The 26,888-nt window shown below is 57.4% G+C and overlaps 4 protein-coding genes and 1 long non-coding RNA gene across 29 annotated transcripts in view; 4 read left to right on the forward strand and 1 right to left on the reverse strand.

Annotated features, from left to right (window-relative positions):
* The first annotated feature begins 2,389 nt into the window (after positions 1 to 2,389).
* On the forward strand, positions 2,390 to 5,259 carry C23H22orf15 (chromosome 23 C22orf15 homolog). 20 transcript variants are annotated; one of them, XM_055105628.3, is made up of 7 exons: positions 2,394 to 2,736; positions 3,488 to 3,574; positions 3,658 to 3,800; positions 4,037 to 4,111; positions 4,191 to 4,300; positions 4,687 to 4,855; positions 5,119 to 5,259. In XM_055105628.3, the coding sequence occupies exons 1-7, from the start codon at positions 2,712 to 2,714 to the stop codon at positions 5,128 to 5,130; spliced, it is 621 nt and encodes a 206-aa protein (XP_054961603.1). In that variant the 5' UTR covers positions 2,394 to 2,711; the 3' UTR covers positions 5,131 to 5,259. The 20 variants fall into 20 exon arrangements, with proteins under 20 accessions (XP_054961609.1, XP_054961603.1, XP_008960419.1 ...); XM_008962159.5 differs by having other exon boundaries at positions 2,413 to 2,736; positions 3,637 to 3,800; XM_055105629.3 differs by having other exon boundaries at positions 2,416 to 2,736; positions 3,637 to 3,795; positions 4,775 to 4,855.
* On the reverse strand, positions 5,232 to 7,891 carry CHCHD10 (coiled-coil-helix-coiled-coil-helix domain containing 10). Of its 2 annotated transcripts, none has more exons than XM_008962229.3 (4): positions 7,230 to 7,891; positions 6,770 to 6,989; positions 5,526 to 5,673; positions 5,232 to 5,424 (listed from the first exon to the last, which is right to left on the reverse strand). In XM_008962229.3, exons 1-4 carry the CDS (start codon positions 7,268 to 7,270, stop codon positions 5,405 to 5,407), a joined length of 429 nt encoding a protein of 142 aa, XP_008960477.2. In that variant the 5' UTR covers positions 7,271 to 7,891; the 3' UTR covers positions 5,232 to 5,404. The 2 variants fall into 2 exon arrangements, with proteins under 2 accessions (XP_008960477.2, XP_034804428.1); XM_034948537.3 differs by having other exon boundaries at positions 5,526 to 5,694; positions 7,230 to 7,395.
* A 142-nt stretch (positions 7,892 to 8,033) lies between these two features.
* LOC129395056 (uncharacterized) lies at positions 8,034 to 11,784 on the forward strand. The gene is made up of 2 exons (XR_008622542.2): positions 8,034 to 10,708; positions 11,278 to 11,784. It is a non-coding gene; the product is annotated as an uncharacterized LOC129395056 (long non-coding RNA).
* A 428-nt stretch (positions 11,785 to 12,212) lies between these two features.
* Positions 12,213 to 23,742, forward strand: MMP11 (matrix metallopeptidase 11). Of its 2 annotated transcripts, XM_034948721.2 has the most exons (8): positions 12,213 to 12,390; positions 18,614 to 18,843; positions 19,786 to 19,929; positions 20,009 to 20,142; positions 20,286 to 20,527; positions 20,620 to 20,836; positions 21,654 to 21,911; positions 22,839 to 23,742. In XM_034948721.2, the coding sequence occupies exons 1-8, from the start codon at positions 12,283 to 12,285 to the stop codon at positions 22,970 to 22,972; spliced, it is 1,467 nt and encodes a 488-aa protein (XP_034804612.1). In that variant the 5' UTR covers positions 12,213 to 12,282; the 3' UTR covers positions 22,973 to 23,742. The 2 variants fall into 2 exon arrangements, with proteins under 2 accessions (XP_034804612.1, XP_063459169.1); XM_063603099.1 differs by having other exon boundaries at positions 21,654 to 23,742.
* Positions 23,029 to 26,888, forward strand: part of SMARCB1 (SWI/SNF related, matrix associated, actin dependent regulator of chromatin, subfamily b, member 1) — a 50,045-nt gene continuing 46,185 nt past the window's right edge. For 3 of the 4 annotated variants that reach the window (XM_003804627.6, XM_034949282.3, XM_003804626.5), the window contains exon 1: positions 23,029 to 26,700. In XM_003804627.6, coding sequence (XP_003804675.1) covers positions 26,608 to 26,700 — 93 coding nt within the window. In that variant the 5' untranslated portion in view covers positions 23,029 to 26,607. The remainder of the gene's footprint in view (positions 26,701 to 26,888) is intronic. The other variant, XM_034949281.3, reaches the window with a different exon arrangement.

Below are 26,888 nucleotides of genomic sequence, written 5' to 3' on the forward strand. Positions count from 1 at the left end.
TAATGAAAAGAGACATGAGAAAAAAAGTCAAAGGAAGGATGAACACGGAGAGGCAAAAAAACCAATGTGAGGCTGGGACCAGTGGCTTGCACCTGTAATCCCAGCACTTTGGGAGGCCAAGGTAAGAGGATTGCTTGACCCCAGGAGTTCAAGACCAGTCTAGGCAACATAGTGAGACTCCATCTCTACAAAATTAAAAAGAAAAAAATTTCAACAGGCATGGTGGCATGCACCTGTAGACCCAGCTACTCAGGAGGCTGAAGTGGGAGGATTGCTTGAGGCCAGCAGGCCAAAGCTGCAGTGAGCTGTGATTGTGCCACTGCACTGCAGCCTGGGCAACAGAGTAAGACCCTGTTTCAAAAAAAAAGAGAACAGAAAAGAAAGAAAAGAAGAAAGGAAGGAAGGAAAAGAAAAAGAAAGAGAGAAAAGGAAGGAAGGAAGGAGGGAAGGAAGGAAGGGCAAAAGAGCGAAAGAGCAAAACAGTGAGAAAGCAAGTCAGACAGCCGGGCGCAGTGGCTCACGCCTGTAATCCCAGCACTTTGGGAGGCCGAGGGGGGGCGGATCACCTGAGGTCAGGAGTTCGAGACCAGCCTGGCCAACATGGAGAAACCCTGTCTCTACTAAAAATACAAAATTAGCCAGGTGTGGTGGCGCATGCCTGTAATCCCAGCTACTTGGGACGCTGGGGCAGGAGAATCGCTTGAACCCGGGAGGCGGAGGTTGCGGTGAGCTGAGATTGCACCATTGTACTCCAGCCTGGGCAACAAGAGCAAAACTCTGTCAAAAAAAGAAAGGAAGGAAGGAAGGGAGGGAGGGAGAGAGGGAGGGAGGGAGAGAGGGAGGGAGGAAGAGAAAGGAAAAAAGGGAAAGGAGGGAGGGGAGGGGAGAGGAGGGGAGGGGAGAGAGAATGTGAAGCCTAGACAGAAAAGGAAGACAGAGAGGAGGGGAACAAGAAGGGGAGAGACTGGGAGAAGCAGACAAATACAAAAGACACGAAATGGCCGAAATGGCCGGGCACAGTGGCTCATTCCTATAATCGCAGCACTTTGAGAAGCTGAGGCAGGTGGATCACCTGAGGTCAGGAGTTCGAGACCAGCCTGGCCTTCCTTATGTCTACTAAAAATACAAAAAATTAGCCAGGGGTGGTGGCTGGCACCTGTAATACCAGCTACTCCGGAGGCTGAGGCAGGAGAATCGCTTGAACCCGAGAGGCGGAGGTTGCAGTGAGCCGAGATTGCACCACTGCACTGCAGCATGGCTGACAGAGCGAGACTCATTCTCAAAAAAAAATAAATAGGTCAGGCTTGGTGGCTCAGCACTTTGGGAGGCCAAGATGGGCGGATCATTTGAGGTCAGGAGTTCGAGACCAATCTGACCAATATGGTGAAACTCCATCTCTATTAAAAATACAAAAAAAGGCCGGGCGCAGTGGCTCACGCCTGTAATCCTGTAATCCCAGCACTTTGGGAGGCCGAGGCGGGCAGATCACAAGGTCAGAAGATTGAGACCATCCTGGCTAACATGGTGAAACCCCGTCTCTACTAAAAATACAAAAAAAATTAGCTGGGCGTGGTGGCGAGCGACTGTAGTCCCAGCTACTCAGGAGGCTGAGGCAGGAGAAAGGCGTGAACCCGGGAGGCGGAGCTTGCAGTGAGCCGAGGTCACACCACTGCACTCCAGCCTGGGCGAGGGAGCGAGACTCCGTCTCAAAAAAAAAAAAAAAAAAAAAACTAGCCAGGTGTAGTGGTGCACATCTGTAGTCCCAGTTACCTGGGAGGCTGAGACAGGAGAATCGCTGGAACTCGGGAGGCGGAGGTTGCAGTGAGCCGAGATCGTACCACTGCATTCTAGCCTGGGTGACAGGGAGACCCCATCTCAAAAAATAAAAACTTAAAAAACACCAATAATAATAATAATTAATAAACTTAATAAATAAATAAATAAAAGACAGGAAATGACGGTGAGAACCGGTGTGAGGGACTAGCTAGTGGCCAGTGCTAACAAGGAGGTGCTTGTGACCTGCTATGGACCTGGAAGCGACTAGAGCTGAGTACAAAGGGGACAAAGGAATTTGGGGGTGATGGAAATGTTCTGTATCTTGACTGTGGTGGTGGTTATATGAGAGTTGGCATAACTTTAAAACACCAGAAAGGGTGAACTTTACTGTACAAGTGGTTCACAACTGCAATCCCAGCACTTGTGGGAGGCTGGGGCTGGAGAATTGCTTGAGCCAAGTTCGAGACCAGCCTGGGCAACATAGGGAGACTGTCTCTAAAAAAAATCAATCCCAATGATGGCATTCCCCCCCTCAGGGAATGCCAGCCCCCACTTCTTCTGTCACCCCTCCCCCATGGGCCCCGTTAACGGATACAGGGAGGAAGGCATTTCCTGCCTAGATGTCTCCGCCCCCACTGCCATGGAGACCAGCTTGGAAGCTTAGGGGAGCTGCTGTGGCCCAGGGCTCAGTGGGGAGGAAGAGGAGGCCAGGAGTCTTGGACTAGCTGCAGGGTTTGAGCTAGGCTGAAGCAGCAGAACCACAGAGGTGGCTGAGCAGGGGCCTGGCCCTGGGACCCAGCCATCCACACTCACACATCCACTTCTCCCTCCAGAGCCCGGCCCTGAAGCAGGTCTCTGCTCCACGACTTTCCTTAGTTGGGGAATCGAGAGTTGGGGGATCAAAGCCCCCCACATCTCCCTCACCCGCTGCAGCTATGTTTATCAAGGTGATGTTTGGGGGTAAGTGGGGTCCCCTGTCTTGGTAGGCGGATGGGGGATGAGCACACTCAGAGGCGTGCTTCCTCCCGCCCTTGCGGTGGGTGGGGAGGCAATGGCGGGAAAGGGGGGTGGTGCACATGGCGGGGGTCGGGGAAGCGGCTCTGTGAGGAGGCGAAGCCAGCACCTGGAGCGAGTCCCTTAAAGGGAAAACCCGAGCTGAGTCCTGCTCATTCACAAGGGTTCCTCTCGGCCAGAGACCGCCGCATTACCCTGGAGCAGGTTTTTAAACCGCACAATCTCTTCGCCATTCAATCCGTGATCCTCAAGCTTCAGCGTGCATCAGACACCTGAAACTCTAGCCACAGTTGCAGGTTCCCCGTGCCTCTGGCTGGAGGCGGGTCGGCCCTGTGCGGTAGCGGAAGGGAAGAGAGGAGCCGGTGGGTGCGGAGGGCGGGGACTGGCTGGGTCCCGTGGGGGCGGGTCCCGGGAGGAGGCTGGGCTGGCGCGCACTTCGTGCTTTGCAGGACTCAAGAGACCAACACTTGGGAGTCACCACACATGGGAGAAAAGTCACCACACATGGGAGATGGATGGAGGGTTCTCCAAGGCAGTTTAAGCAACAGATGTTGGAGCTGTTATGCCCGGGGCACAGTCTTAGCCCATAGGCCCAGTCGCAGCTCTGGGAAAGGGAGAGATGGGAGGGAGAGACAGAGGACCCCGATTTGGAGGAAGGTAAGAGATCTCACATGCTCACCTTTGCCCCTCTCCACAGCCGGCTGCTCGGTGCTGGTGAACACCTCTTGCAGGCTGGTGAACCTCACCGCCCACCTGAGGCAGAAAGCAGGGTTGCCCCCAGATGGTGAGGAGACAGGGAGGAGGAGGGGCTGAGGGGTCCCAGGCAGGGGTGCCAGCCCTGCCCAGTCTCTCTCCATGTCCTCCCAGCGACCATTGCTCTCCTGGCTGAGGACGGCAACCTAGTGAGCCTGGAGGAGGACCTGAAGGAAGGGGCTTCCCGGGCCCAGACCATGGGCAACTCCCTACTGAAGGAGCGAGCCATATATGTCCTCGTTCGGATCATCAGTAAGGTGGCCCAAGGTTCTCTCCCCTGCAGCTATGGTAGAATGTAAGAGGGGGGCATAGCAGACCATAGACCACCCAAGGCCCTGTCCAGCCTCCCACCTCGGCTGGGGACCTAGCCCCAATCCATCCCTACCCAATGCTCTGCTCCCAGCCTGGACTAGCAAACAGTTCCAGAGTGAGAGGCAGAGTAGGGACCATTAGGCCAGTCAGGTGTCCTTCATCTTCTCTCCACATGCCACAGAGGGAGAGGACATGGCCTCCACCCGCTATGAGTCCCTATTGGAGAACCTGGATGACCATTACCCAGAGCTGGCAGGTGAGTGTCAGGGTACAGCCCAGGGGGAGGGCACACCTTCTCCCTAACCCCTACCAACAGGACTTCCTGGGCCTTCCAGAGGAACTGCGCAGGCTGTCAGGCCTCTCCTCTGCGGGCCACAACTGGAGGAAGCGCATGGGCACTCGGCGAGGCCGCCATGAGCAAAGCCCCACTTCAAGGCCCAGAAAGGTGAGCTCCCTGCCACCCAGGAGTTGCTAGCTGGGGCAGGGAGCCAGGTACAGAGCAGATTTGGACATCCACAGAGACACCCAGAGTGGGATCCCTTCCTGCAGGACAGACACATATGATGAGGGGCAGACCCTCAACACCAACTCCACGCACATATACCCCCAGATGGAACACACTGTACCCTGAGACAGGTCCCCACCACCCCACGGGAGTGCCAGCGCACTAAGGGCCGGAATGTCCTCAGGCTTCACAGATGTGGCATAGGGGCTGGCACACAGTAGGAGCTCAGTGCACAACTGCTGGATGAACTCAATGAAGGCGGCAGCATGGTGTGTGATGGCACGGCCCACACTGGGTTTGAAGGGCTTGTTCTTCCATTCTGGCAGGCTTGGGGACCTGGCACACTACTGCCAACTAGCCAAGTTGGACTCAGACCCAAGGGGGTTAGCCATGACCTCTGCCTTGTGTGATCAGGTGCAAACAGACAACAACCCAGCAGGACTCCTCTTGCAGAATCTGGAATTGCTGAGAAGTTGCATCAGCAAGAGGGGCAAGGTCAGACAGGATTTGAGGCCGCCAGGGGCACCTAAGCTGTGGGTGCAGAGAATGGGATGCAGAGGTAGAGACAAGAAGGGTAGAGGTGGCAGGTATCCCTGATAAGGGGGAGACCATGGGTTCATCCTGGGATTCCACCCTCAGAGTCAGATGCCCTTGGGATCACCGACTAATGCCTCTCCACCTCACTCTGGACTGCCCAAGGAATCTGTCCTGTGCTACCCACAGTGCAGATTGCAACAGGGCTCCTCCTCCCCACCCAGGGCCCTGATTAAGGGGATGGATTGCACACTGTAGTGAGACATCCATCCTGACCCCACCTCATCAGCCAGGGAGCTCCCTGAAGACAGGCCATCAAGAGAGGCACACAACAGGCTGTGGTCTAAAATAAACTTTTAATTGCACATTTGTGTCTTGGGTTATCTGTGGGGTGAGAAACCTCCTCACTTCCAATCCCAGCTATCTGGGTACAATCTGGTGTTGTGGTCTGGCTGTCGGCGAGGGGTAGAGGTGGGTGCAGGACTGGCCCCCGAGTCTGCACCGACCTCTTCAGGGCAGGGAGCTCAGACCTGGGAAGGGAGGGGCAGCACAGGCTGGTGGTCAGCCTGCAGGTGCAAGAGGAGGGTTGGCCTCTCCCCCTCCCCGCCTGAGTCGGGGTCCACTCACTCACCATGGTTGTACTTGCACTGCTTCAGGGCCTCGCTGAAGCCCTCACACAGGGACAGGTCACTCTGAGTGGTGGAACAGTCCAGGAACTGCCTGATCTCGTAGGCGCAGGGCCCCATCTGCAGGGGCTGGGGGGCAGCGGGGGTGGGGGCCTGGGGGTACAGTGCAAGAGGCTGCAGGATCAGCTTGGAGTTGGCACCTGGAGGTGCGTTTCAAAGCTGGGGCCACCTGCCCCTCCCCACATCCCCAGCCTGGGTGTCCCAAGGGTCCTAGGCAGGCTGAGTGATCCAGCAGCAGAGGCGGCTACAGACAGCATGTTTCTGCCGCCTTTTTTTTTTTTTTTTTGAGACAGAGTCTCACTCTGTCACCTAGAGTGGAGTGCAGCGGCGCAGTCTCGGCTCACTGCAACCTCCGCCTCCCGGGTTCAAGTGGTTGTCCTGCCTCGGCCTCCCAAGTAGCTGGGGCTACAGGCGCCCGCCACCATGCCCAACAAATTTTTGTATTTTTAGTAGAGAGGGGGTTTCACTATGTTGGCCAGGCTGGTATCGAACTCCTGAACTCATGATCCACCCGCCTTGGCCTCCCAAAGTGCTGGGATTACAGGCATGAGCCACTGCGCCTGGCCTCTGCTGCCTTCTAATGGGCACTTTGGGCGGGTGCAGGGGAGGGAGGAGAAGGCTCTAGGAAAGCCCAGTACTCTGCCTGTACTCTCAGAGTATGAGCCCCACCCCCACAAGTTCTAGCACCTTCCTGGCTCAGCTACACTAATCCTCATGACCCCTGACCTAGCCACAAAGCCACATTTGGCTTACGGCGGGTGGGGTTCCTAGCAGGGGAAAGGTCATCAGGGAAGTGGCTCCCCTTCGCCCTTGCGCCCAGCAGCCACAGTGCCCAGACCTGGGTGTGGGGAGAACAGGGGCTCAGGAAATCCAACATCCCTCCCCTCTGCTAGGGTGAGGTGACCCTGGGCGAGTCTCTGAGCCCTCAGGGCCTGGGTTTCCCATCTTTAAAGGGCTGGTTGGTGTCTCTCCCTGGGAGCTTAGGGACCCTGGCCTCAAGGGAGAGGCCGGGAAGCCTGCCTCTAAGTGACAGTGAACTCAAGACCAGTGGACTAGGACCCTTCTCGGGCAGAGTCCTGGGCTGAAGCAATGGTGAATACACGCGGACACTCCTCACTGGACAGTTGGGCAGCTCCCTGTGTGGCCTCGAGATAATCCTGCCTCAGTTTCTCTTGGACCCGCTGCTCACCTGCTGGACAGCAGGCTGGGAGGGCTCCGAGCTCCCCCCGCTGAAGGCTCCGGTCAGGGCGCTGCCCATGACGTGTCCCACAGCCGAGCCCACGGCTACCCCTGCGGCCGTGGTCGCCATCTGAGCCATGAGCCCCGGCTGGCCCGAAGGGGCGGGGGCTGGGGCGGCTGCCGAGGGCGGTGGGTGCGCGGGCGGGTAGGCAGAGGGCGCGGCGGGGCGGCTGCGGGGGTGGGAGGAAGCAGGGTTAATCCTGGCCAGACCCCAGGCTGGAGGGCTGCAGCTCCTGGAAACGACCCCCGGAGAGATGGACGACCCACGTCTCCACACGTGGGTGCTGCACCCCCACCCCTCCCCCCGCCAAGATGGCGCAGCAGCAGCCAAGGTCACTCTGCGGACGCCCTTAGGGGAGTGCCCACGCTTCCCTAACCCCCTCCCCACAGGGCCCTTGTCCCCCTCACACCTGGCTGGCCGGGACGCCGCGCTGCGGCTTCCCCGAGGCATGGTGGCGGCGGTGGGACCCGGGCGACCTTAGAGACGGCGGCAGCGGTGCTGTCGCGGGGACAAATGCCGCAGCGCTTGTCACAGCCGGCGCAAAAAAGGCGGGGCCCCGGGCGGGGCCTCAGGAACACGCCCCCAGCGGGAGGCGGCACTGCCCCCAACCCTATCCCCCTTCTCCCGTCCTCCGGACCTCTCCCTTCCAGCAGCTCCGGGTCTCGGCTGGAAATGGGACCCTGCTCCCTCCCTGCGCCTGGCAGGCTGTGCGGGTTCTGGGGACAGGGGACAGGGGCCAGTGTCGCAAAGCGCCGAGGGCTTAAGGAGGGCGACAATGCCTTCTGTTAGGACCACCGCAGAGGGCAGGGAGCGGAGTTGGGGGTTGTTGCGAGCCCTGGAGGGGAGAGGAGACGGGGAGGCGACGGGATGGGGCCAGCTGGGAAGGGGACGCGAGGCTCCAGGCTGGACTCCGCTCTCTGCCCCCTCCCGGACTCGGCTGTCTGTCCCCTCCCTCCAGACAGGGTCTGCTGACCACCGCGTGGCCTGGGAGTCTCCGGTGGCCTAGGGAAGTGAAGCGCGGCCCTGGGGAAGGCCTGGAGCAACCCATCCCCAGAACTCCCACGAGGGGGCGTCCCAACCCGTCTTCGACTGTTGGCCAAAATGCGCTGCCAATGCTGGCAGCCTTACGCAGTGCCCGCGGGGGATATGAGGCCCCCCGCGCGGCCCTGAACCCCACCGGATTCCCCAGGCCGGCCCGACCGCCCCCACCTAGTCCCTGGCCCCGCGGGTGCAACCCCCGACACTAACGGCCTTTACGCGACATCCGAGCAGCGTGTCTATCCCAAAGGCCTAGGAGCATTTGCCCAGCTCGGTCAAATCTAGCGCAAGTTTGAAGCCTGCGGCCTCGCAATTTTAGCAGCTTCGTTCCAGGCCAGGTGAGCTGGAGCGCGGATTTAGAATGCTTTCCTGCTCTTCGGGAACTTGAGGTTTCAATTTTAATTTTTTTTTTTTTTTTTTTTTTTTTTGACACGGAGCCTTGCTCTGTCGCCCAGGTTGGAGTGCAGTGGCGATCTCGGCTCACTGCAACCTCCACCTCCCGGATTCAAGCAATTCTGCTGCCTCAGCCTCCTGAGTAGCTGGGACTACAGGCTCATGCCACCACACCTGGCTAATTTTTGTATTTTTAGTAGAGACGGGGTTTCACTATGTTGGCCAAACTGGTCTCCAACTCCTGAGCTCATGATCCTCCTACCTCAGCCTCCCAAAGTGCTGGGATTACAGGCATGAGCCATCGCGCCCGGCTGAGCTTGAGGTTTTTATGGTCTTTTCTGGGTGACTTTGCAGTGGTCATATTATTACTCCTAGGTGGGGGAAGGTAGGGACTGTCCTTCATCACTGCTGTGCCCGCAGAGGCCTCCTGACACCGGGATTGTCGGCAGGGTGCAACCACCAAGAGCAAAAGCACCCAGAAGTGGGGGTGTGGGTCACCAAGTAAGAGAGGAGGCCCCTCCATAAGGAAGGAGCAGGTCAAGGGGCAAGGGGAGTGGTGGCTGGGGCGTTTGGCCCTGCCTGGCATGCTCAATTCTGTGTGTGCACAGCTGTCCCCAGCCATGCATGCTCTCCATGGAAGTCAGGTGCAGCCCTGTGTTCTCTCACACTGCAGTCCTTTCAGCCAGCCTGTGAACAGGGCCCTTCCCTGCCCTGTCTTCAGTTTCTCCTCTCTGAAGGGGGGTGACCACCCACCTTGAAGGTGGCCTCCCAGTGAGGTGAGCACACCAAGGGTGGGCCATTCTTTCCTGGCAGACTCACCAGGCCTGGTCCAGCCGCTACTCCCTTGTTCATGCAGTCCATGCCACCTGGTTCCTGTTTGCCACACCAAACAAACTGAACACTTCTCATGGTGGTCCCTGGGCCTAAACTGCAGAGAGTTGTTACTTCAGCTCCCATGGCTGATGGACTGCAGGTTCCACAAGGCATGGCCTTGCACCTCGGAGGCACCCAAGACCACTTAAGTGGGTTACACAAATGAAAATGAGGCTGAAAGGATGACACTGAAGCAGGCATTGAAATGCCAACTTTTTTTTTTTTTTTTTTGAAACGGAGTCTTGCTCTGTCTGTCGCTCAGGCTGGAGTGCAGTGGTATGATCTCCACTCACTGCAACTTCTGCCTCCTGGGTTCAAGCGATTCTCTTGCCTCAGCCTCCCGAGTATCTGGGACCACAGGCACATGCCACCATGCCCCGCTAACTGTTTGTTTTTTGTTGTGTTTTTGTTTTTGTTTTTTTAAACAGAGTCTCACTCTGTTGCCAGGCTGGAGTGCGGTGGTGTGATCTCAGCTTACTGCAACCTCCACCTCCCGGGTTCAAGTGATTCTCCTGCTTCAGTTTCCCAAGTAGCTGGGACTACAGGCACGTGCCACCATGCCCAGCTAATTTTTTTTTTGTATTTTTAGTAGAGACAGGGTTTCACCATGTTGGCCAGGATGGTCTCTTGTGATCCGCCTGCCTCAGCCTCCCAAAGTGCTGGGATTACAGGCATGAGCCACCACGCCTGGCCTGAAATGCCTACTTTTTAAAAATGAGTCACTTTAGCGGGGAACAGTGGCTCATGTCTATATCCCAGAACTTTGTGAGGCCCAGGCAGGCAGATTGCTTGAGTCCAGGAGTTCGAGACCAGCCTGGCCAACATGGTGAAACCCTGTCTCTACAAAAAATACAAAAATTAGCAGGGCATAGTGATGCACACCGGTAGTCCCAGCTACTTGGGAGGCTGAGGCAGGAGGATCGTTTGAGCCTGGAAGGCGGAGGTTGCAGTGAGCCAAGATCACACCATTGAGCAAGACCCTGTCTCAAAATAATAAAAGTAAATAAAAGTGAGTGACTTTAAAGAGAAGATTGCCTTTCAGGCGCGGTGGCTCACGCCTGTAATCCCAGCACTTTGGGAGGCCGAGGCGGGTGGATCACCTGAGGTCAGGAGTTCAAGACCAGCCTGGCCAACACGGTGAAACCCTATCTCTACTAAAAATATAAAAAATTAGCCGGGCATGGTGGCGGGCACCTGTAGTCCCAGCTACTCGGGAGACTGAGGCAGGAGAATGGCATGAACCCGGGAGGCGGAGCTTGCAGTGAGCCGAGATCGTGTCACTGCACTCCAGCCTGGGCGACAGAGAGAGACTCCGTCTCAAAAAAAAAAAAAAAAAAAAAAAAGATTACGAACAGTGTAGGTTGTAAAAATTACTGCTGTCTTACTTCTCCTCGCCCTCTAGGAGTCTCTGTGGAGTCTTCTTGAATAAGCTGTGAAACATTTCCCCACCCGCTTGCCTTTCTTGGCCCAGGCTTCCTGACCACAGCCTCACCTTTGAGCAGCTCAGAGCCCTGCCTGCCAGGATGGGAGCCACTGCCTGGATCGTGGCTCTGCAGGGCCGCCCATGATGGAACAGGTTGCCTGGTGAGGTGGTGAGGCCCTTCATCATTTCAGGGGGTGTACAGCAGTACTGGGTAACCCCGAAAATCAGGGATGAGACTGAAGGATCCCTTCCAGAATGTGGACACACCCCCTCCTTTGAGTCTCACCTCCTTTCCTTCTTTTTTTTGAGATGGAGTCTCGCTCTGTCGCCCAGGCTGGAGTGCAATGGAACAATCTCGGCTCACTGCAACCTCCGCCTCCCGGGTTCAAGTGATTCTCCTGCTTCAGCCTCCTGAGTAGCTGGGCTTACAGGCGTGTGCCACCACACCTGGCTAATTTTTGTATTTTTAGTAGAGACAGGGTTTCACCATGTTGGTCAGGCTGCTCTCCAACTCCTGACCTCGTGATCCACCTGCCTCGGCCTCCCAAAGTGCTGGGATTACAGGCATGAGCTACTGCGCCCGGCCTCTCGCCTCCTTTCTTTCAAGTCTGAGGTGGCTAGCCTGGAGGGGTCCCCAGGGGCTTGTTGGGCCCTGACGAGGGGACACCCTGGGGGCCCAGTACTCCACTCAGACACCTCCCACAGCCTTCTGACAGCATCCTCCCCACAGCTGACCAGCTAGAGGACCTCCTGACCCCTCCACTTGTCTGCTGGTGTGGAAAAGCCTGGACCCTCCCTCTTGGAGCCTCAGTTTCCCTATCTGTAAACTTCGGTCTATCCCAAGCTGAAGGACTGGCCAGTCCCTGCCATATGCCTCACTTTCCCCTGGGACACATTTTAATATCCCTTTCCTGGCCAGGTGCAATGGCTTCCCCATGTAATCCCAGCACTTTGGGAGGCCAAGGTGGGCAGATCACTTGAGGTCAGGAGTTCGAACCAGCCTGGCCAACATGGTGAAACCCCATCTCTACTAAAAATACAAAAATTAGCCAGGCATGGTGGCGCACGTCTGTGGTCCCAGCTACTTGGGAGGCTGAGGTAGCAGAATCGTTTGAACCTGGGAGGCGGAGGTTGCAGTGAGTGGAGATCACACCACTGCACTCCTGCCTGGGAGACAGAGTGAGACTGTGTCTCAAAAAAAATAATAATAATAAATAAAATAATATCCCTTTCCTCACAGGGGCTATTGTGTCATCTTCTAGAAGGATCCGTTGAGGCTCTGAAGGGTGGGGGAACTTGCTTGTGGGTAGGACCACCTGTCACAAATTAGCAGAGGTCAGAGGTCAGGCCACCAAGGAGACCCAGTGGGATGCGCCTTCCAAAGGTGGGGGTACGGATGGGACCCATGAAACCTGACTCAGACTCTAGCCAAGTCTAAGACTTTGGACGGCCACCACCCAGAGGAGAAATTGAGACCCAGAGCGGCACGGGTTGGCCAGGGTCACCCAGCACCAGATAGGGACTTTGCCAGCCCCGGGGCAGGACCCTGTCTCCGGCCCTCGACCCCGCTGGGCCGTACCCTCCCCGTTCACCTCCCCCACCCGGGCCGCGGCTGCTAGGAGAGTTCAGAACAAAAGGCGGCGGGGGGCGGGGCCGAGGCGGGCCGGGGGTGGGGCGGAAGCTATAAGGGGCGGCGGCCCGGCGCGGCCCAGCAAGCCCAGCAGCCCCGGGGCGGATGGCTCCGGCCGCCTGGCTCCGCAGCGCGGCCGCGCGCGCCCTCCTGCCCCCGATGCTGCTGCTGCTGCTCCAGCCGCCGCCGCTGCTGGCCCGGGCTCTGCCGCCGGTGAGTGCCCGCCACTCGCCGGCCGCTCCTCGCTGAGGGGGCGCCGGGCACGCGGGCTGGGCCCAGCGGCAGATCCGGACCGAAGGGGGCGCCCCGGGTGGCCTCCAGCGCCCGGTACCCGAAACGCTTTCTGGTTCCCTCTAGGCGTGATAGACAGCGAGCTTGCAGTCCCTGGGGGTGTGAAGGGGAGCCGGCGCCGGCATCGTTCGGGCTGGTGGGACGGGACTCCACGCTGGACTCACGCTTGCTCCCAGCGTGGGGACCTGCCTCTCGCGCTCCAGCCGCGGGTGCTGGAGTGTGCGTTGAAGGAAGCAGCAGAGGGAGTGGTAACAGGGCCCCCTATTCATCGCAGGGACAAAGCCGAGCAGATCCCAGGCAGGTGTCAGCCTGCAGGTGTGTGGCCGCAGTTAGTACACCTCCAGGTGTGCGGTGGGATGAAGGATAAAGGGAGAAGTGGGGAGGGCAGCGTTGTGCTGCGGGAAATGGGGTCTGAGCCTGGAGATGTCCCCCGCGGGCACCTGCCGGCAGCAGTTTTGGGAGGCTTGGAGCCAGGAGAACATGAGTATGAAATAGTACGAGTGCAGTGTGTGTGTGACTGAGAGGTGGCTGTCAGAAAGAAGCGGGGAGAGAAAGGAAAGGGAGAAAATGTGTGCTTAGGAGAGGAGAAGAAAGCCCAGGTAAGAGAGGACAGCAGAGTGAGGAGAGGAGGGACTGTCATGGAGTGTGTGTGACAGCTTGCATGTGTCCCAAAAGCTGCCCCTTCCCTGGGGCGCTTCCAGGCACCAGTCACAGGGCCTGGGGCCAGAGCCTGGGCCACTCCACTCCACAGCGGAGGCATCCAGACAGCTCGGGCAGGGAAGGGAGCAGGAGGGTGTGACAGGCAGGAGTCTCAGGACTGGCCTGGTGAGGAGGGAGGCCTGGCCAGGCTGGGACCCTCTGTCCAGCCACTCTGGCTCTGCTCAGGGCAGCCTTGTCCTGTGCTGGCTATGGGAGCAGAAAGGGATGGGATGGGTGGGGTAGAGTGAATAGGGGGCATCTCAGTCTGGAGTCTTGCCTCCTTCCCAGCCCCTCTTGGTTCCTAGGACTTGGGACAGAGTCAGGAATCACTGTGGGTAGACATTGAACCACAGTCTGGAAATTGGCGAGATCTGGGTTTGAACCATGCGACCCTGGGTGAATCCTGCCATGCCTCAGAATCTCACCCACTCCATCTCTAATGGGAGTGCAGGTGGGAGGGGGCAATAGTGCCTACTGCTGTGCCCACTGTTGAGCAATGAGGTGATGCCAGGCTCACTAGAAACACTGTCGCCTGTAGCTGCCACTTTGACGCTTGTGCATGGTCAATGCTGGAGCTGGGGGCCAGCTTGGGGTGGGGTCTGAGCTGGACTGTGGTCTGTCACTCTGCAAACACGCAGGGAGCATTTGGGGTCACCTCTGATGTGTTTATCCCCCGGCTGCCTTCAGCAAGGCTGGGAGAGCTCTGTAAATATTTATCCAGCCCAGTTCCCAGCTTTCAGGGTTGATGGAAGCCCTGCAGTCCGATGGATGGGACGAAGCTACCGTCCCTCCTGGAGCCAGCAGCAGAGGGGTGAGAATAGGAAGATTAGGTGGAAGCTTGAGGGAGAAGATATCCCTGCTTGCCACCTGGCTGTGCGAGTTGGGCAGGTTGCTTGACCTCTCTGAGCCTGCATGGTGATGCTCCCGTCTTCCTCCATAGCCTAACAAGTGCCCTCCTCGAAGTCTTGCCTCCCACTGACATCAGAAGGCATAGCTATGATTAATTATACCCACTAGACCAACTGCAAACTGAGGCCCAGAAAGGGGCACAATGAGCCCAGCCTTTCGCAGTGTTTCCTGGCACCCTGGGGTCCTCCCTTATCTCCCCTCTATCTGGTGCCTCCCATTTTCTGGATTGCAAGTTGACCCCAGGGCGGGGTTGACTCCGAGTCTCTAAGCTCTGCCAGGACACTGGGTCAGCTGAGAAATTCCTTGAATGTGTCTGCAGCTGAGGTTTGGTGTCTGGCAGAAGAGGGTGGGGCTGAGTGAGCTAAGAACCCACCACAGGGCAGGCCAAGGGAGGCTACTGGCCAAGACAGAGGGAATGCACTGGAAGCAGAAATGCTTCTTGGGAAAGTGGGTTTTGGAGAAAAGCCAAGAGCTGGGGAGACAGGGGGAAGCCCTGGAGGTGGGAGGCATGAGTCCCAGGTCTAGGTCCAGCTCTTGCATGACTTGCTGTGTGACCCCGGGCAAAGTCCTTGAGCTCTCTGGGCTCTGTCTCATCCTCTGGGAAATGGGGGAGCTGCTTCTTCCTCAAGCTCCCCAGGGGTGTAGATGAGGCCAGTGGTGGCCTGTGTCTACCACCTCACCTCACTGAATCCTGAGAGTCCTGGGAAGGCCAAGCCCACCTGTCTCACAAGTAGCAAGCTGCTTCATGCCGTGCCTTGTAGTTAGGGCATCTGGCCCCAGGCCAGAAAGGACTTGGAAAGATGAAGTGTGGGAGGACGGTGAGGCAGAATGTGTGTCCTATCCCAGCCATGGGGAAACTGAGGCCAAGAGCTCATGGGCTCTAAAAAAATCATGGGCTCTAAAAACAACCTCACTAGCTAGAGGCCTCATTTCTAGCATCTCCTGCTCACTCAGTTTCTAAGAATTTAATGAACGAGACAGGGACAGGGAGAAGAGACCTTGATATGTGGGAGACCCTGCACAAGGTGCTTCTCTTTTCTAGGCCTGAAAGCTCCCTTCTAGCTGCGACTTCTGTTTTACCACTTAAAGCCTGAAGATTTTGTTGGGTAGCTAGAGGGGAGGTGGGTGATGGGAACTGTAGGGACTGGCAAGGGCAGATTCCCAAGCGTGGGAGGGGAGGGCCTACAGGGACAAGGAACAGGGCCAGGTAAGAGGTGCTTTTCTGTGCCAGAGGCTACAGCAGGCATTACAGAAGGATGTCATGTAGCCCTTTGCTGTGGCATCATTCCCATTTGACAGATAGGAAAGTTGAGGCTAAGAGAGGAAGGTGACTTGTCTAGAGTCTCCATGTCATAGAACTAGGCCTTCTGAACCTCAGTGGCTGGCTCTTTTTGTGACACTAAGACTGTCATGATCCAGGGGTTTGGGCATGGACTGGGTGCCTCATGAGGGAAGGACAGGAAGGGACAGTGGAAGGGGTGGGGGCATGCCCGTGGCTCTCCCTCCATGACTGTCTGCACCAGGACTCACTAGAGGGCAGAGGAGAGAAGAGATTTCTGACCATGGGCATAGGCAGGGCTGGCAGGCTGGGCTCTGGGTTGTTTGGAGCTCCCAGGGGAGAGCACAGCTCTGCCCTTTCCAGGGAGGGTCTTCATACCCCTGCCAGGCTGGGGAAAGGAATCTGTTTCTCCTGTAAGTCAAGGGGGCAGTGTGGCAAGGAGGAGGAGGCAGGACCCCCTGGCAGCCCACATCCTCCATGGGAGAACTTGGATATGTAGCATCTCCACCTTCCTGGTGGATATTGGAAGCTCAACGAACCTGCCTGCAAAATGCCCGGGAAATAGCAGGCGCTGAATAATTTGCACCTCACCAAGGTGAGGCCAGCCTGGGTCCCTCCTTCAGGGGAAGGGTAACTCAACCCCTGCAGAGCAGAGCAGAGGTAGCAGGGAGCTGGGTGGGCTGTGAGCACAGACAGTCCACTGCCTGCCAGCTGTCGTCTGATCAAGCTGCTTAACTCCTCTGGGGCCCATTTCCTCATCCTGGAAATGAGGGTGATGATGGTGGAGTTGGTGAGAGGTTCCATCAGGGGCTAAGAGCAAGTCTGTGGAGCTGTTGCCAAGGTCCTAGCCTGCAACAAGTGCTAAGTACTTTTTTTTTTTTTTTTTGAGATGGAGTCTCGCTCTGTCACCCAGGCTGGAGTGCTGTGGCGCGATCTCGGCTCACTGCAAGCTCTGCCTCCCAGGTTCACGCCATTCTCCTGCCTCAGCCTCCCGAGTAGCTGGGACTACAGGAGCCCGCCACCACGCCTGGCTAATTTTTTGTATTTTTAGTAGAGACGGGGTTTCACCGTGTTAGCCAGGATGGTCTCGATCTCCTGACCTCATGATCCGCCTGCCTCGGCCTCCCAAAGTGCTGGGATTACAGGCGTGAGCCACCATGCCCGGCCAACCAGTGCTAAGTACTTATTAACAATAAGCCCAGGCTGGGTGCGGTGGCTCATGCCTGTAATCCCAGTACTTTGGGAGGCCGAGGCAGGTGGATCATGAGGTCAGGAGTTCAAGACCAGCCTGGCCAAGATGAATAAACCTCATCTCTACTAAAAATACAAAAATGAGCCAGGCGTGAGGCTGGGTGCGGTGGCGCATGCCTGTAATCCCAGCACTTTGGGAGGCCGAGGCAGGTGGATCACAAAGTCAGGAGATCGAGACCATCCTGGTAACATGGTGAAATCCCGTTTCTACTAAAAATACAAAAAAATTAGCCGGGCATGGCAGCAAGTGCCTGCAGTCCCAGCTACTCAGGAGGCTGAGTCAGGAGCATGGCATGAACCCGGAAGGCAGTGGTTGTAGTGAGCCCAGATCACACCACTGCACTCCAGCCTGGGCGATAGAGTGAGACTCCCTCTCAAAAAAAAAAAAAAAAAAAAAAATTAACCAGGCGTGGTGGCAGGCACCTGTAACCCCAGCTACTCAGGAGGCTGAGGCAGAGAATTGCTTGAACCCGGGAGGTGGAGGTTGTAGTGAGCCGAGATCGCGCCACTGCACTCCAGCCTGGGCAACAGAGTGAGACTCCATCTCAAAAAAACAAAACAAAAAACCAATAAGCCCAGAATCGGCCAGAACCCACAACCCAGTGAGACTGCGCTGTGCCAGGTAACCATGCAATAAGCAAGCTCGGAAATGGGGGGAAGCTGCTTCAGGGCCTCACGCCCCAAGTAGTTCCATAGCCTCCGTGTTCAGAAGGCCCCCCTTCATGGTGGGGTGTTCTTGATGCCTCAGCTCTGGGATCAGGAGCAGGGAGCGTTGGGACACTGATCAGATCCCTGGGGTGTATGCAGCCTGGGAGAGCTGCCAAAGGCTGAGGGTGAGGTGGGGCCTGAGTGGCTGAGCTCCTGCCCCAAATATGGCTGTGAGGAGGCTGCAGTTGCCCAGACCAGACAGGTGCTGAGTCTCTCAGCAAGCAGCACAGCTCCATCCCTCTCCTTCAGTGCAGGAAGGACACTTGGCTTCTGTGCGGTGTCCAGAGCCAGGCCTTAGCCTTAGGCCTGAGCCACCAGAGTCCTGGCCTGGCCTTGCCATGCCCTTGCTGCGTGACTTTGCAGGGTCTCCAACCTCTCTGAGCTTCTGCTTTTCTCATGCACAAGAACTGTAACTTCTGCCCTGGAGACTTATAGACAGGTAGCAGGATGTAGCTTAGGTCTGAATCGCCATCTGTGGTCCTGGGGCTTTGGCGAGTGGGGCTGGGCACCTGGTAATTAACTGTCCCCACCCTCCCTGCTTGAAGAAGGCAGGCAGATCACAGATCAGCTCCCACTGTACTCCTAGCCCTGGTGGGGTGTGACCAAAACCACCTCTGCTAGAAGCCAGGCCTCAGTGGCCAGGTGCCTTCCCGGGCGCTGGGCCTGTGCTAGGTGCTGTACATACCTCACCTTGTCCAGTCCACAAATCAGTGTCACCCCCAGCAGTCAGGTTACACTGACTGAGGCCACACTGCAGGGCTACAGCCGCTCCACACTGGGGAGGAGGTGGGGAAAATCCTGGGCAGGAGAGAGGGCAGAGCCTGCTCACATGACAGGGACAGCAGCATGGGGGGTGACCCAGGTGTGTCTGAACTTAGTGGACACAGGAAGAAAGGGAGTTGGAAGTGAGTTTCTGTGGGGAGCAGGAGGAGGTTGCCTGGTGTTCCTTCGGAGGAAGCTTTTTGGGGTCCCTTCCTGGAGTGTATGGCTCATAGCCAGTCCCAGTGTGCCCCCACCCCCAGACCTCATTGGCCTAAGTAGCTGGAATAGGTGACAGGCAGCCCAGGGCCCTCCACGATGTGGGGGACAGCTTGATGCCTTGGAACAAGGTGCCAAGAAACCAGAGAGCCAGCCAGATGCCAAAGGGCCCTGCCATGTGCCGGTGCCCTTTCCCTCTCCATTTGCCCAGCCACACGGTGGGCTGGGGTTGCACGTGTGTTTGCTGACAGGCCACACCTCTAACTGTGGGCCATGTGGACCTTAGGCCTGACCAGACCCTCATGTCATCCTCCTGCCTAGGATGCCCACCACCTCCATGCCGAGAGGAGGGGGCCACAGCCCTGGCATGCAGCCCTGCCCAGTAGCCCGGCACCTGCCCCTGCCACGCAGGAGGCCCCCCGGCCTGCCAGCAGCCTCAGGCCTCCCCGCTGTGGCGTGCCCGACCCACCTGATGGGCTGAGTGCCCGCAACCGACAGAAGAGGTTCGTGCTTTCTGGCGGGCGCTGGGAGAAGACGGACCTCACCTACAGGTAGGGGCCTGGGAGCAGGACACTAGGATGCCACCTGTGTGTCCGTGGGTAAGCCAGCTGCCCTCACAGCTGCTGCTTGAGACACAGGCCAGGGTGGATCTTCGTGTCTAACAGACCTGTGTGTCCACTGAACCCCAGGGAGGTCATCTATGGGCAAACCCCCTGAAACCCCAACTTAGACACATACACATATGGAGACCCTCCCTCAGCAGAGGGGCAGAGCCTCCGTCATCATGCAAAGAGTCGCAGCACATGCCTGCGGACGGGTGTTCAGTCACTCAGGCAGCCTTTACAAGAGACCTGTGAGGACCAGGCTCTGGGACTCCACGGTGAATGAGGCAGACACAGCCCCATCCTCTGTGTCACTCTGAGGTGGGTGTCAGCCATGTCATTGTCCAACTGTACCATCACAACTTGGGCTTCGAGCAGGTGGAGACAGTGGTAAGCGGGGAGAGGCAATAGTGGGCATCTCACTGGGTGACCTGGGAGGACCCTGGGCAGGTGATGGGGAAGCTGAGGCTCACACATCCTGCGGGTGGGGACCCAGCCTGAAGAATGGGCTGGTGTCACACAGCATTGGAGCTGAGACTGGGGTCTTTAGAATTTCCTAGGTGGGGGCCTGGGAACCAACAGGGGCTCAAGGAACCAAGGTGTCCCCACAGTGAGTGGCACTGTCAGGTCTAGGATGGGGGTCTCGGGACCCCTGGTCCTGGTTCTTTCCACTGAATGCAGACACTTGTATTTGCCTAAGTATGAGCAAACCACATACACATGTGCCCATGTGGCCAGGGAGACCAGTGCGCTGAAGCTGAGGCCCAGAGTACACCTGGCCTGTGTCCTGAGTGTTCACACACCCACCAAGCATCCAGGGGCAACTCCTGGTGCCTCAGCCATCGGGGGCTGTCCCTTCCCTGAGGCCCAGGCCCCTCCATCTCCCTCCAGGATCCTTCGGTTCCCATGGCAGTTGGTGCAGGAGCAGGTGCGGCAGACGATGGCAGAGGCCCTAAAGGTATGGAGCGATGTGACGCCACTCACCTTCACTGAGGTGCACGAGGGCCGTGCTGACATTGTGATCGACTTCGCCAGGTGAATGGGCGGCCTGGGACCCCTCCGGGAACAGCCTCGCCTGCCAGCAGCCACTGACCCCGCCCCCACCCATCTGTAGGTACTGGCATGGGGACGACCTGCCGTTTGATGGGCCTGGGGGCATCCTGGCCCATGCCTTCTTCCCTAAGACTCACCGAGAAGGGGATGTCCACTTCGACTATGATGAGACCTGGACTATCGGGGATGACCAGGGTATGGGCTGGGGACCCATTTTCCAGATGGGGCAACCGAAGATCATAAAGAATGGGGACTCGCCAAGGTCACTGAGCTGGGGTCTGGAGCTGGATGTCCTGGGCAGGAGGTTCGGGGGTTGCTGAGCCACCTCCCTTTTTCAGGCACAGACCTGCTGCAGGTGGCAGCCCATGAATTTGGCCACGTGCTGGGGCTGCAGCACACAACAGCAGCCAAGGCCCTGATGTCCGCCTTCTACACCTTTCGCTACCCACTGAGTCTCAGCCCAGATGACCGCAGGGGCGTTCAACACCTATATGGCCAGCCCTGGCCCACTGTCACCTCCAGGACCCCAGCCCTGGGCCCCCAGGCTGGGATAGACACCAATGAGATTGCACCGCTGGAGGTGAGGCCCTGCCTGCCAGTCCCCCTACTCCTCTGCTGGCCACTGTGACTGCAGCATATGCCCTCAGCATGTGTCCCTCTCTCCCACCACAGCCAGACGCCCCGCCAGATGCCTGTGAGGCCTCCTTTGACGCGGTCTCCACCATCCGAGGCGAGCTCTTTTTCTTCAAAGCGGGCTTTGTGTGGCGCCTGCGTGGGGGCCAGCTGCAGCCTGGCTACCCAGCATTGGCCTCTCGCCACTGGCAGGGACTGCCCAGCCCTGTGGACGCTGCCTTCGAGGATGCCCAGGGCCACATTTGGTTCTTCCAAGGTGAGTGGGGGGTTGGGGATCTGCTCGAGAGACTTCCCAGAGCCAGGAATATTATGGCCAAGGGCAGGAACAGACAGATGGATCCTTAGGGACACAGTGGATAGGGAGAGCGGCCCCAAAGCCTGGGGGCCAAGGGAGAGAGAGTGTGGTTTGTTCCTCAGGCACAGGTAGGAGGTTCTCAGAGGTGGCTCTTGAGATAGGAGCAGCGTGGAAGGGATTGCACGGTGGGGCCGCGTGTTGGTGCGTTCAACCCTCAGCCACCCCATGGGGCGGGGTTCTAGAGATGAGGCCTCTGGGGCCCCGAGGCAGTGAAGTGACTCACTGTGAGTGCAGCTGGGAAGAGGCAGGGCAGGGAATTGATCCAGGTCTATCATCCTAGAGCTGGGATTTCCATCCTCAACTGGCAGAGATGAGAGCCTGGAGCATTGCAGATGCCAGGGACTTCACAAATGAAGGCACAGCATGGGAAACCTGCGTGGGTTCCAGGGCAGTCCAGCCTGCAGGGGCCCAGGGAGTGGTCAGTAGGCATTTGTCACAGCCAAATGCCAGTGGAAGGAGCAGCCACCCAGGCAGCCCTCCACTGATGAGAGTAACCTCACCCGTGCACTAGTTTACAGAGCATTCACTGCCCCAGCTTATCCCAGGCCTCCCGCTTCCCTCTGCGGGTGGGGTGCTGAGCAGGCATTATTGGCCTGCATGTTTTACTAATGAGGAAACTGAGGCTGGGAGAGTCTGTGGTAGGGGTCAAGCAGGTCCACAGTGGCGGGGCATGGCAGTGGTGGCTGGGCAGGTCCTTGCAGCCTTCCCTCTCCGGCAGGTGCTCAGTACTGGGTGTACGACGGTGAAAAGCCAGTCCTGGGCCCCGCACCCCTCACCGAGCTGGGCCTGGTGAGGTTCCCGGTCCATGCTGCCTTGGTCTGGGGTCCCGAGAAGAACAAGATCTACTTCTTCCGAGGCAGGGACTACTGGCGTTTCCACCCCAGCACCCGGCGTGTAGACAGTCCCGTGCCCCGCAGGGCCACTGACTGGAGAGGGGTGCCCTCTGAGATCGACGCTGCCTTCCAGGATGCTGATGGTGCGTTGGGGGTGAGGCAGCTGGTGGGAGGTGGGCACAGCAGCCGCTTCTCCCACCTGGTGGTGGCTGGGCTCCCACATGCCTGCCACAGGAAGTCTGGCTCTTCATCACAGGTCCTTTGTCCAGAGCCATCTGCCCTCCTCTCGGTGGCCGGCTAGTGCTACATTCCATGTTGCAGATGAGGAAACTGAGGGTCAGAGAAGTGCAAGGTCTTACCCTGGTTGTTCAGCCACAGCCAGTAGAACAATAAACTGCTGTACACTGAGGGCCAACAATGCTCTAAGCTCCTTACTGGTCTCATCCAGTTCTCAGAACAGCCCTCTGATGTGACACCTGTTGTGAACCCAGTTTCCAGAGGAGCAAACAGAGGCTCAGGCAATGAGGCCCCTAACCTGGACTACCCTGGTGGTACCTGCTCCTAACCACTGACCCACCCAGCCTCCCACAACCACAGGGGGCTAGAGCCAGTCCAGTGCTCCCTCCCCTGCTAGGCTCCTCTTCTGTGCTCTTTCTCCCACATCAGGACCCACTGGGAGAGCTATCCTAGGGTAGCCTCCAGCTCCAGGACTCCAGGGTGCCCGTCAATAGCCTGGCTAATTTAATAGATGCAGGAGAGAGTGATGTGGAGGGTGGTGGGGGCAACGGGACTTGCTTTTCTGAGAGGTGGGACTCAGGCCTCTGAGGCTCTGGGTACCTGTCAGGCTGGGTATTAGCCCAGCCCAGATTCCGGGGCAGGCAGAAGGGCTCCCTAGAGGGAAGAGAGGTTCTGAAAGGCTGGCCCTGGATCCTGCAGGACTCGAGGAACTCAGCAGTGGCCAAGGGCTTCCCACTCAGCCCTCCCTTAGTGCCCATCCCTGGGCACAGCCTGACAGGCAGGAGTAGGGCCCAGTGTCCACTCGCCCAGGCTTGACCACCTTCTCTTCTCAGGCTATGCCTACTTCCTGCGCGGCCGCCTCTACTGGAAGTTTGACCCTGTGAAGGTGAAGGCTTTGGAAGGCTTCCCCCGTCTCGTGGGTCCCGACTTCTTTGGCTGTGCCGAGCCTGCCAACACTTTCCTCTGACCATGGCTTGGATGCCCTCAGGGGTGCTGACCCCTGCCAGGCCACGAATATCAGGCTAGAGACCCATGGCCATCTTTGTGGCTGTGGGCACCAGGCATGGGACTGAGCCCATGTCTCCTCAGGGGGATGGGGTGGGGTACAACCACCATGACAACTGCAGGGAGGGCCACGCAGGTCGTGGTCACCTGCCAGCGACTGTCTCAGACTGGGCAGGGAGGCTTTGGCATGACTTAAGAGGAAGGGCAGTCTTGGGCCCGCTATGCAGGTCCTGGCAAACCTGGCTGCCCTGTCTCCATCCCTGTCCCTCAGGGTAGCACCATGGCAGGACTGGGGGAACTGGAGTGTCCTTGCTGTATCCCTGTTGTGAGGTTCCTTCCAGGGGCTGGCACTGAAGCAAGGGTGCTGGGGCCCCATGGCCTTCAGCCCTGGCTGAGCAACTGGGCTGTAGGGCAGGGCCACTTCCTGAGGTCAGGTCTTGGTAGGTGCCTGCATCTGTCTGCCTTCTGGCTGACAATCCTGGAAATCTGTTCTCCAGAATCCAGGCCAAAAAGTTCACAGTCAAATGGGGAGGGGTATTCTTCATGCAGGAGACCCCAGGCCCTGGAGGCTGCAACATACCTCAATCCTGTCCCAGGCCGGATCCTCCTGAAGCCCTTTTCGCAGCACTGCTATCCTCCAAAGCCATTGTAAATGTGTGTACAGTGTGTATAAACCTTCTTCTTTTTTTTTTTTTTAAACTGAGGATTGTCATTAAACACAGTTGTTTTCTACCTGCCTGCTTGGTCTCCTTTTGTGAATGTTCAGCCAGGATGGGGAGGCCTGGCCACTGTCCAGCCCTATCCTGGGAGCCAGGGTCGAAGTCCACCACCCCCAAGCCTCTGGCCCTTGGGGCTGGGCACAGTGCTCAGGGCTCCTTCTGCTCCATTTCTACATCACATTTTGCTACAGTGGCTTCTTAACTGGCTCCCCACTTTCCTACTTGTCCCCTCTGTTCATCCTCCAGAGTGGTGGTTTATCTGCTCATGCCACAGCCCAGCCTGCCATACATAGCTGTGGTTTCTGCATCCGTAGGCTCAACTAACCTCGGGTAGAAAAAACAATGTTTAAAAAAAGGATGCGGCCGGGCGCCGTGGCTCGTGCCTGTAATCCCAGTTCTTTGGAAGGCCGAGGTGTGTGGATCACCTGAGGTCAGAAGTTTGAGACCAGTCTGGCCAACATGGTGAAAACCCATCTCTACTAAATATACAAAAATTAGTTGGGTGTGGTGGCTCATGCCTGTAATCCCAGCTACTTGGGAGGCTGAGGCAGGAGAATCACTTGAACATGGAGGCGGAGGTTACAGTGAGCTGAGATAGTGCCATTGCACTCCAGCCTGGGTGACAAGAGCAAAATTCTGTCTAAAAAAATAATAAAGTAAATAAATAGGCTGGGTGCAGTGGCTCATGCCTGTAATCCCAGCACTTTGGGAGGCTGAGGCCAGCAGATCACGAGGTCGGGAGATCGAGACCATCCTGGCTAACACCATGAAACCCCGTCTCTACTAAAAATACAAAAAATTAGCCAGGCGTGGTGGCGGGCGCCTGTAGTCCCAGCTACTCGGAAGGCTGAGGCAGGAGAATGGCGTGAACCCAGGAGGCGGTGCTTGCAGTGAGCCAAGATCATGCCACTGCACTCCAGCCTAGACGACAGAGCAAGACTCTGTCTCAATAAAATAAGTAAATAAATAAATAAATAAATAAATAAATAAAGGATGATTACCTCTGTACTGAACATGTACGGACTTTTTTCCCTATCATTGTTCCCTAAACAATAGTATAACAACTATTTATATAACATTTGCATTGTATTAGGTAGTATAAGGAATCTAGAGATGATTTAAGGTATACAGGAAAGTGTGTGTAGGTTATATGCAAGTATGACACCATTTTATATAATGGACTTGAGCATCTGTGGACTTTAATCTGCAGGGGGTCCTGGAACCAATTCCCATGGATACTGAGGGATGACTGTACTTTGGTTTCCCACCACTGTGAGGATACAGAACAAAGCAACTTCAGTCACTGCCCTTCCCAACTCTCCAGTGTCTCCTTGCCCTACCTTCCAGCCCCATGTGTGTCTTCATAATAGCATAGTTGCTTTTTTTTTTTTTTTTAAGAGAGGCAGGGTCTCCCTTTGTTTCCCAGGCTGCAGTGCAGTGGTGCAATCAGCTCACTATAACCTTGAACTCCTGGGCTCAAGGGATCTTCCCCTCTCCACTTCCCAAGTAGCTGGGGCTACAGGTGCACACTGCCATGCCACACCCAGCTTATTTATTTTAGAATTTTGTAGAGACAGGGTCTTGCTGTCTTGTCCAGTCTGGTCTCAAACTCCTGGCTTCAAGTGATCCTCCCTGCCTTGGCCTCCTAAAGAGTTGGGATTACAAGGCCGGGCGCAGTGGCTCACGCCTGTAATCCCAGCACTTTGGGAGGCCGAGGTGGGCGGATCACAAGGTCAGGAGATCGAGACCATCCTGGCTAACACGGTGAAACCCTGTCTCTACTAAAAATACAAAAAATTAGCTGGGCGTGGTGGCGGGTGCCTGTAGTCCCAGCTACTTGGGAGGCTGAGGCAGGAGACTCCAGCCTCAAAAAAAAAAAAAAAAAAAAAAGAGTTGGGATTACAGGCATGAGCCGCTGAGCCCAGCCACAGCTGCAATTTCATTAGATTGAACGGTGTGAAATCATCAGTAGTGGGCCACTGTTTTACTCCCTGCATTATTCAATCAGATACATGATTGCTTTCAGACTTTCATTAGTTTCACTAGCTTCGCGCTGTAAGAGCCAAGAGGCAGAGCCACAGGGCTGGGCTGCCTGGTTTCACTCCCCACTGCAGGGCTCGGTTAAGCAGAGTGTAGGCTAAGAGAGGAATGGAGAAGGTGGAAGGTGTCTCTCCCTTCCAACGCTCATCTGATGCACCAGCCAAACCAAATACCACCTGGGCCTTTGAACATTGCCAAGCCTCATCCGCTGTTGTCATTTTGCCCACCTCCACAGCTGCAGGGACAGCTGTAGGCCCGGAACTAGGAAATCCCTTCCTAGGGGCCTGCCTATCTGCTCAGCTGCACTGCGTTTAAGGGGTGGGGAAGCTAAGGCACGAGATTGGGGTCCCAAAGCATGCCCAGACCACCCAGGCTTCCAGATACTAGGTCCTCCTCCTTCAGGCCTCACTTCGTTTCTTTTCCCCTGGGCTCAGTTCCAGTCCTGGCTGTAAGACTGGGAAAGCCACTGCTTGAGTCAGGACCTCAGTGGCTATTTTTGTCCGTGAGAAGTCCTCTACACCACGACTTGGGAGGCAGCCTGGGAGAAAGAGAAATTAGTCGTGGCTCCTTTAAGGGGTCCGCGGAGGCGCGCCCGGCCTTTTGTTTGAGCGGCGGCGCGCGCGTCAGCGTCAACGCCAGCGCCTGCGCACTGAGGGCGGCCTGGTCGTCGTCTGCGGCGGCGGCGGCGGCTGAGGAGCCCGGCTGAGGCGCCAGTACCCGGCCCGGTCCGCATTTCGCCTTCCGGCTTCGGTTTCCCTCGGCCCAGCACGCCCCGGCCCCGCCCCAGCCCTCCTGATCCCTCGCAGCCCGGCTCCGGCCGCCCGCCTCTGCCGCCGCAATGATGATGATGGCGCTGAGCAAGACCTTCGGGCAGAAGCCCGTGAAGTTCCAGCTGGAGGACGACGGCGAGTTCTACATGATCGGCTCCGAGGTAGCCCGGGGCGCGTCCTCGCCCTCCCCGGGCTCGGCCCCGCGGGAGCCCCGGGGCGGGCCCATGCGCCGAGAGCGCGCGTCTCCATTCATCGGGGCGGGCGGGCGCGCGCGCGCGCGCTCGGGGCTGTGGGGCGTGGCCTAGTGGGCGTGTCGGGTGTGGCCCCCGCCCCCTCATCGACCTGGGAT

Source organism: Pan paniscus, chromosome 23 (genome assembly GCF_029289425.2).
Source record: "Pan paniscus chromosome 23, NHGRI_mPanPan1-v2.0_pri, whole genome shotgun sequence".
NCBI lineage: Eukaryota > Metazoa > Chordata > Mammalia > Primates > Hominidae > Pan > Pan paniscus.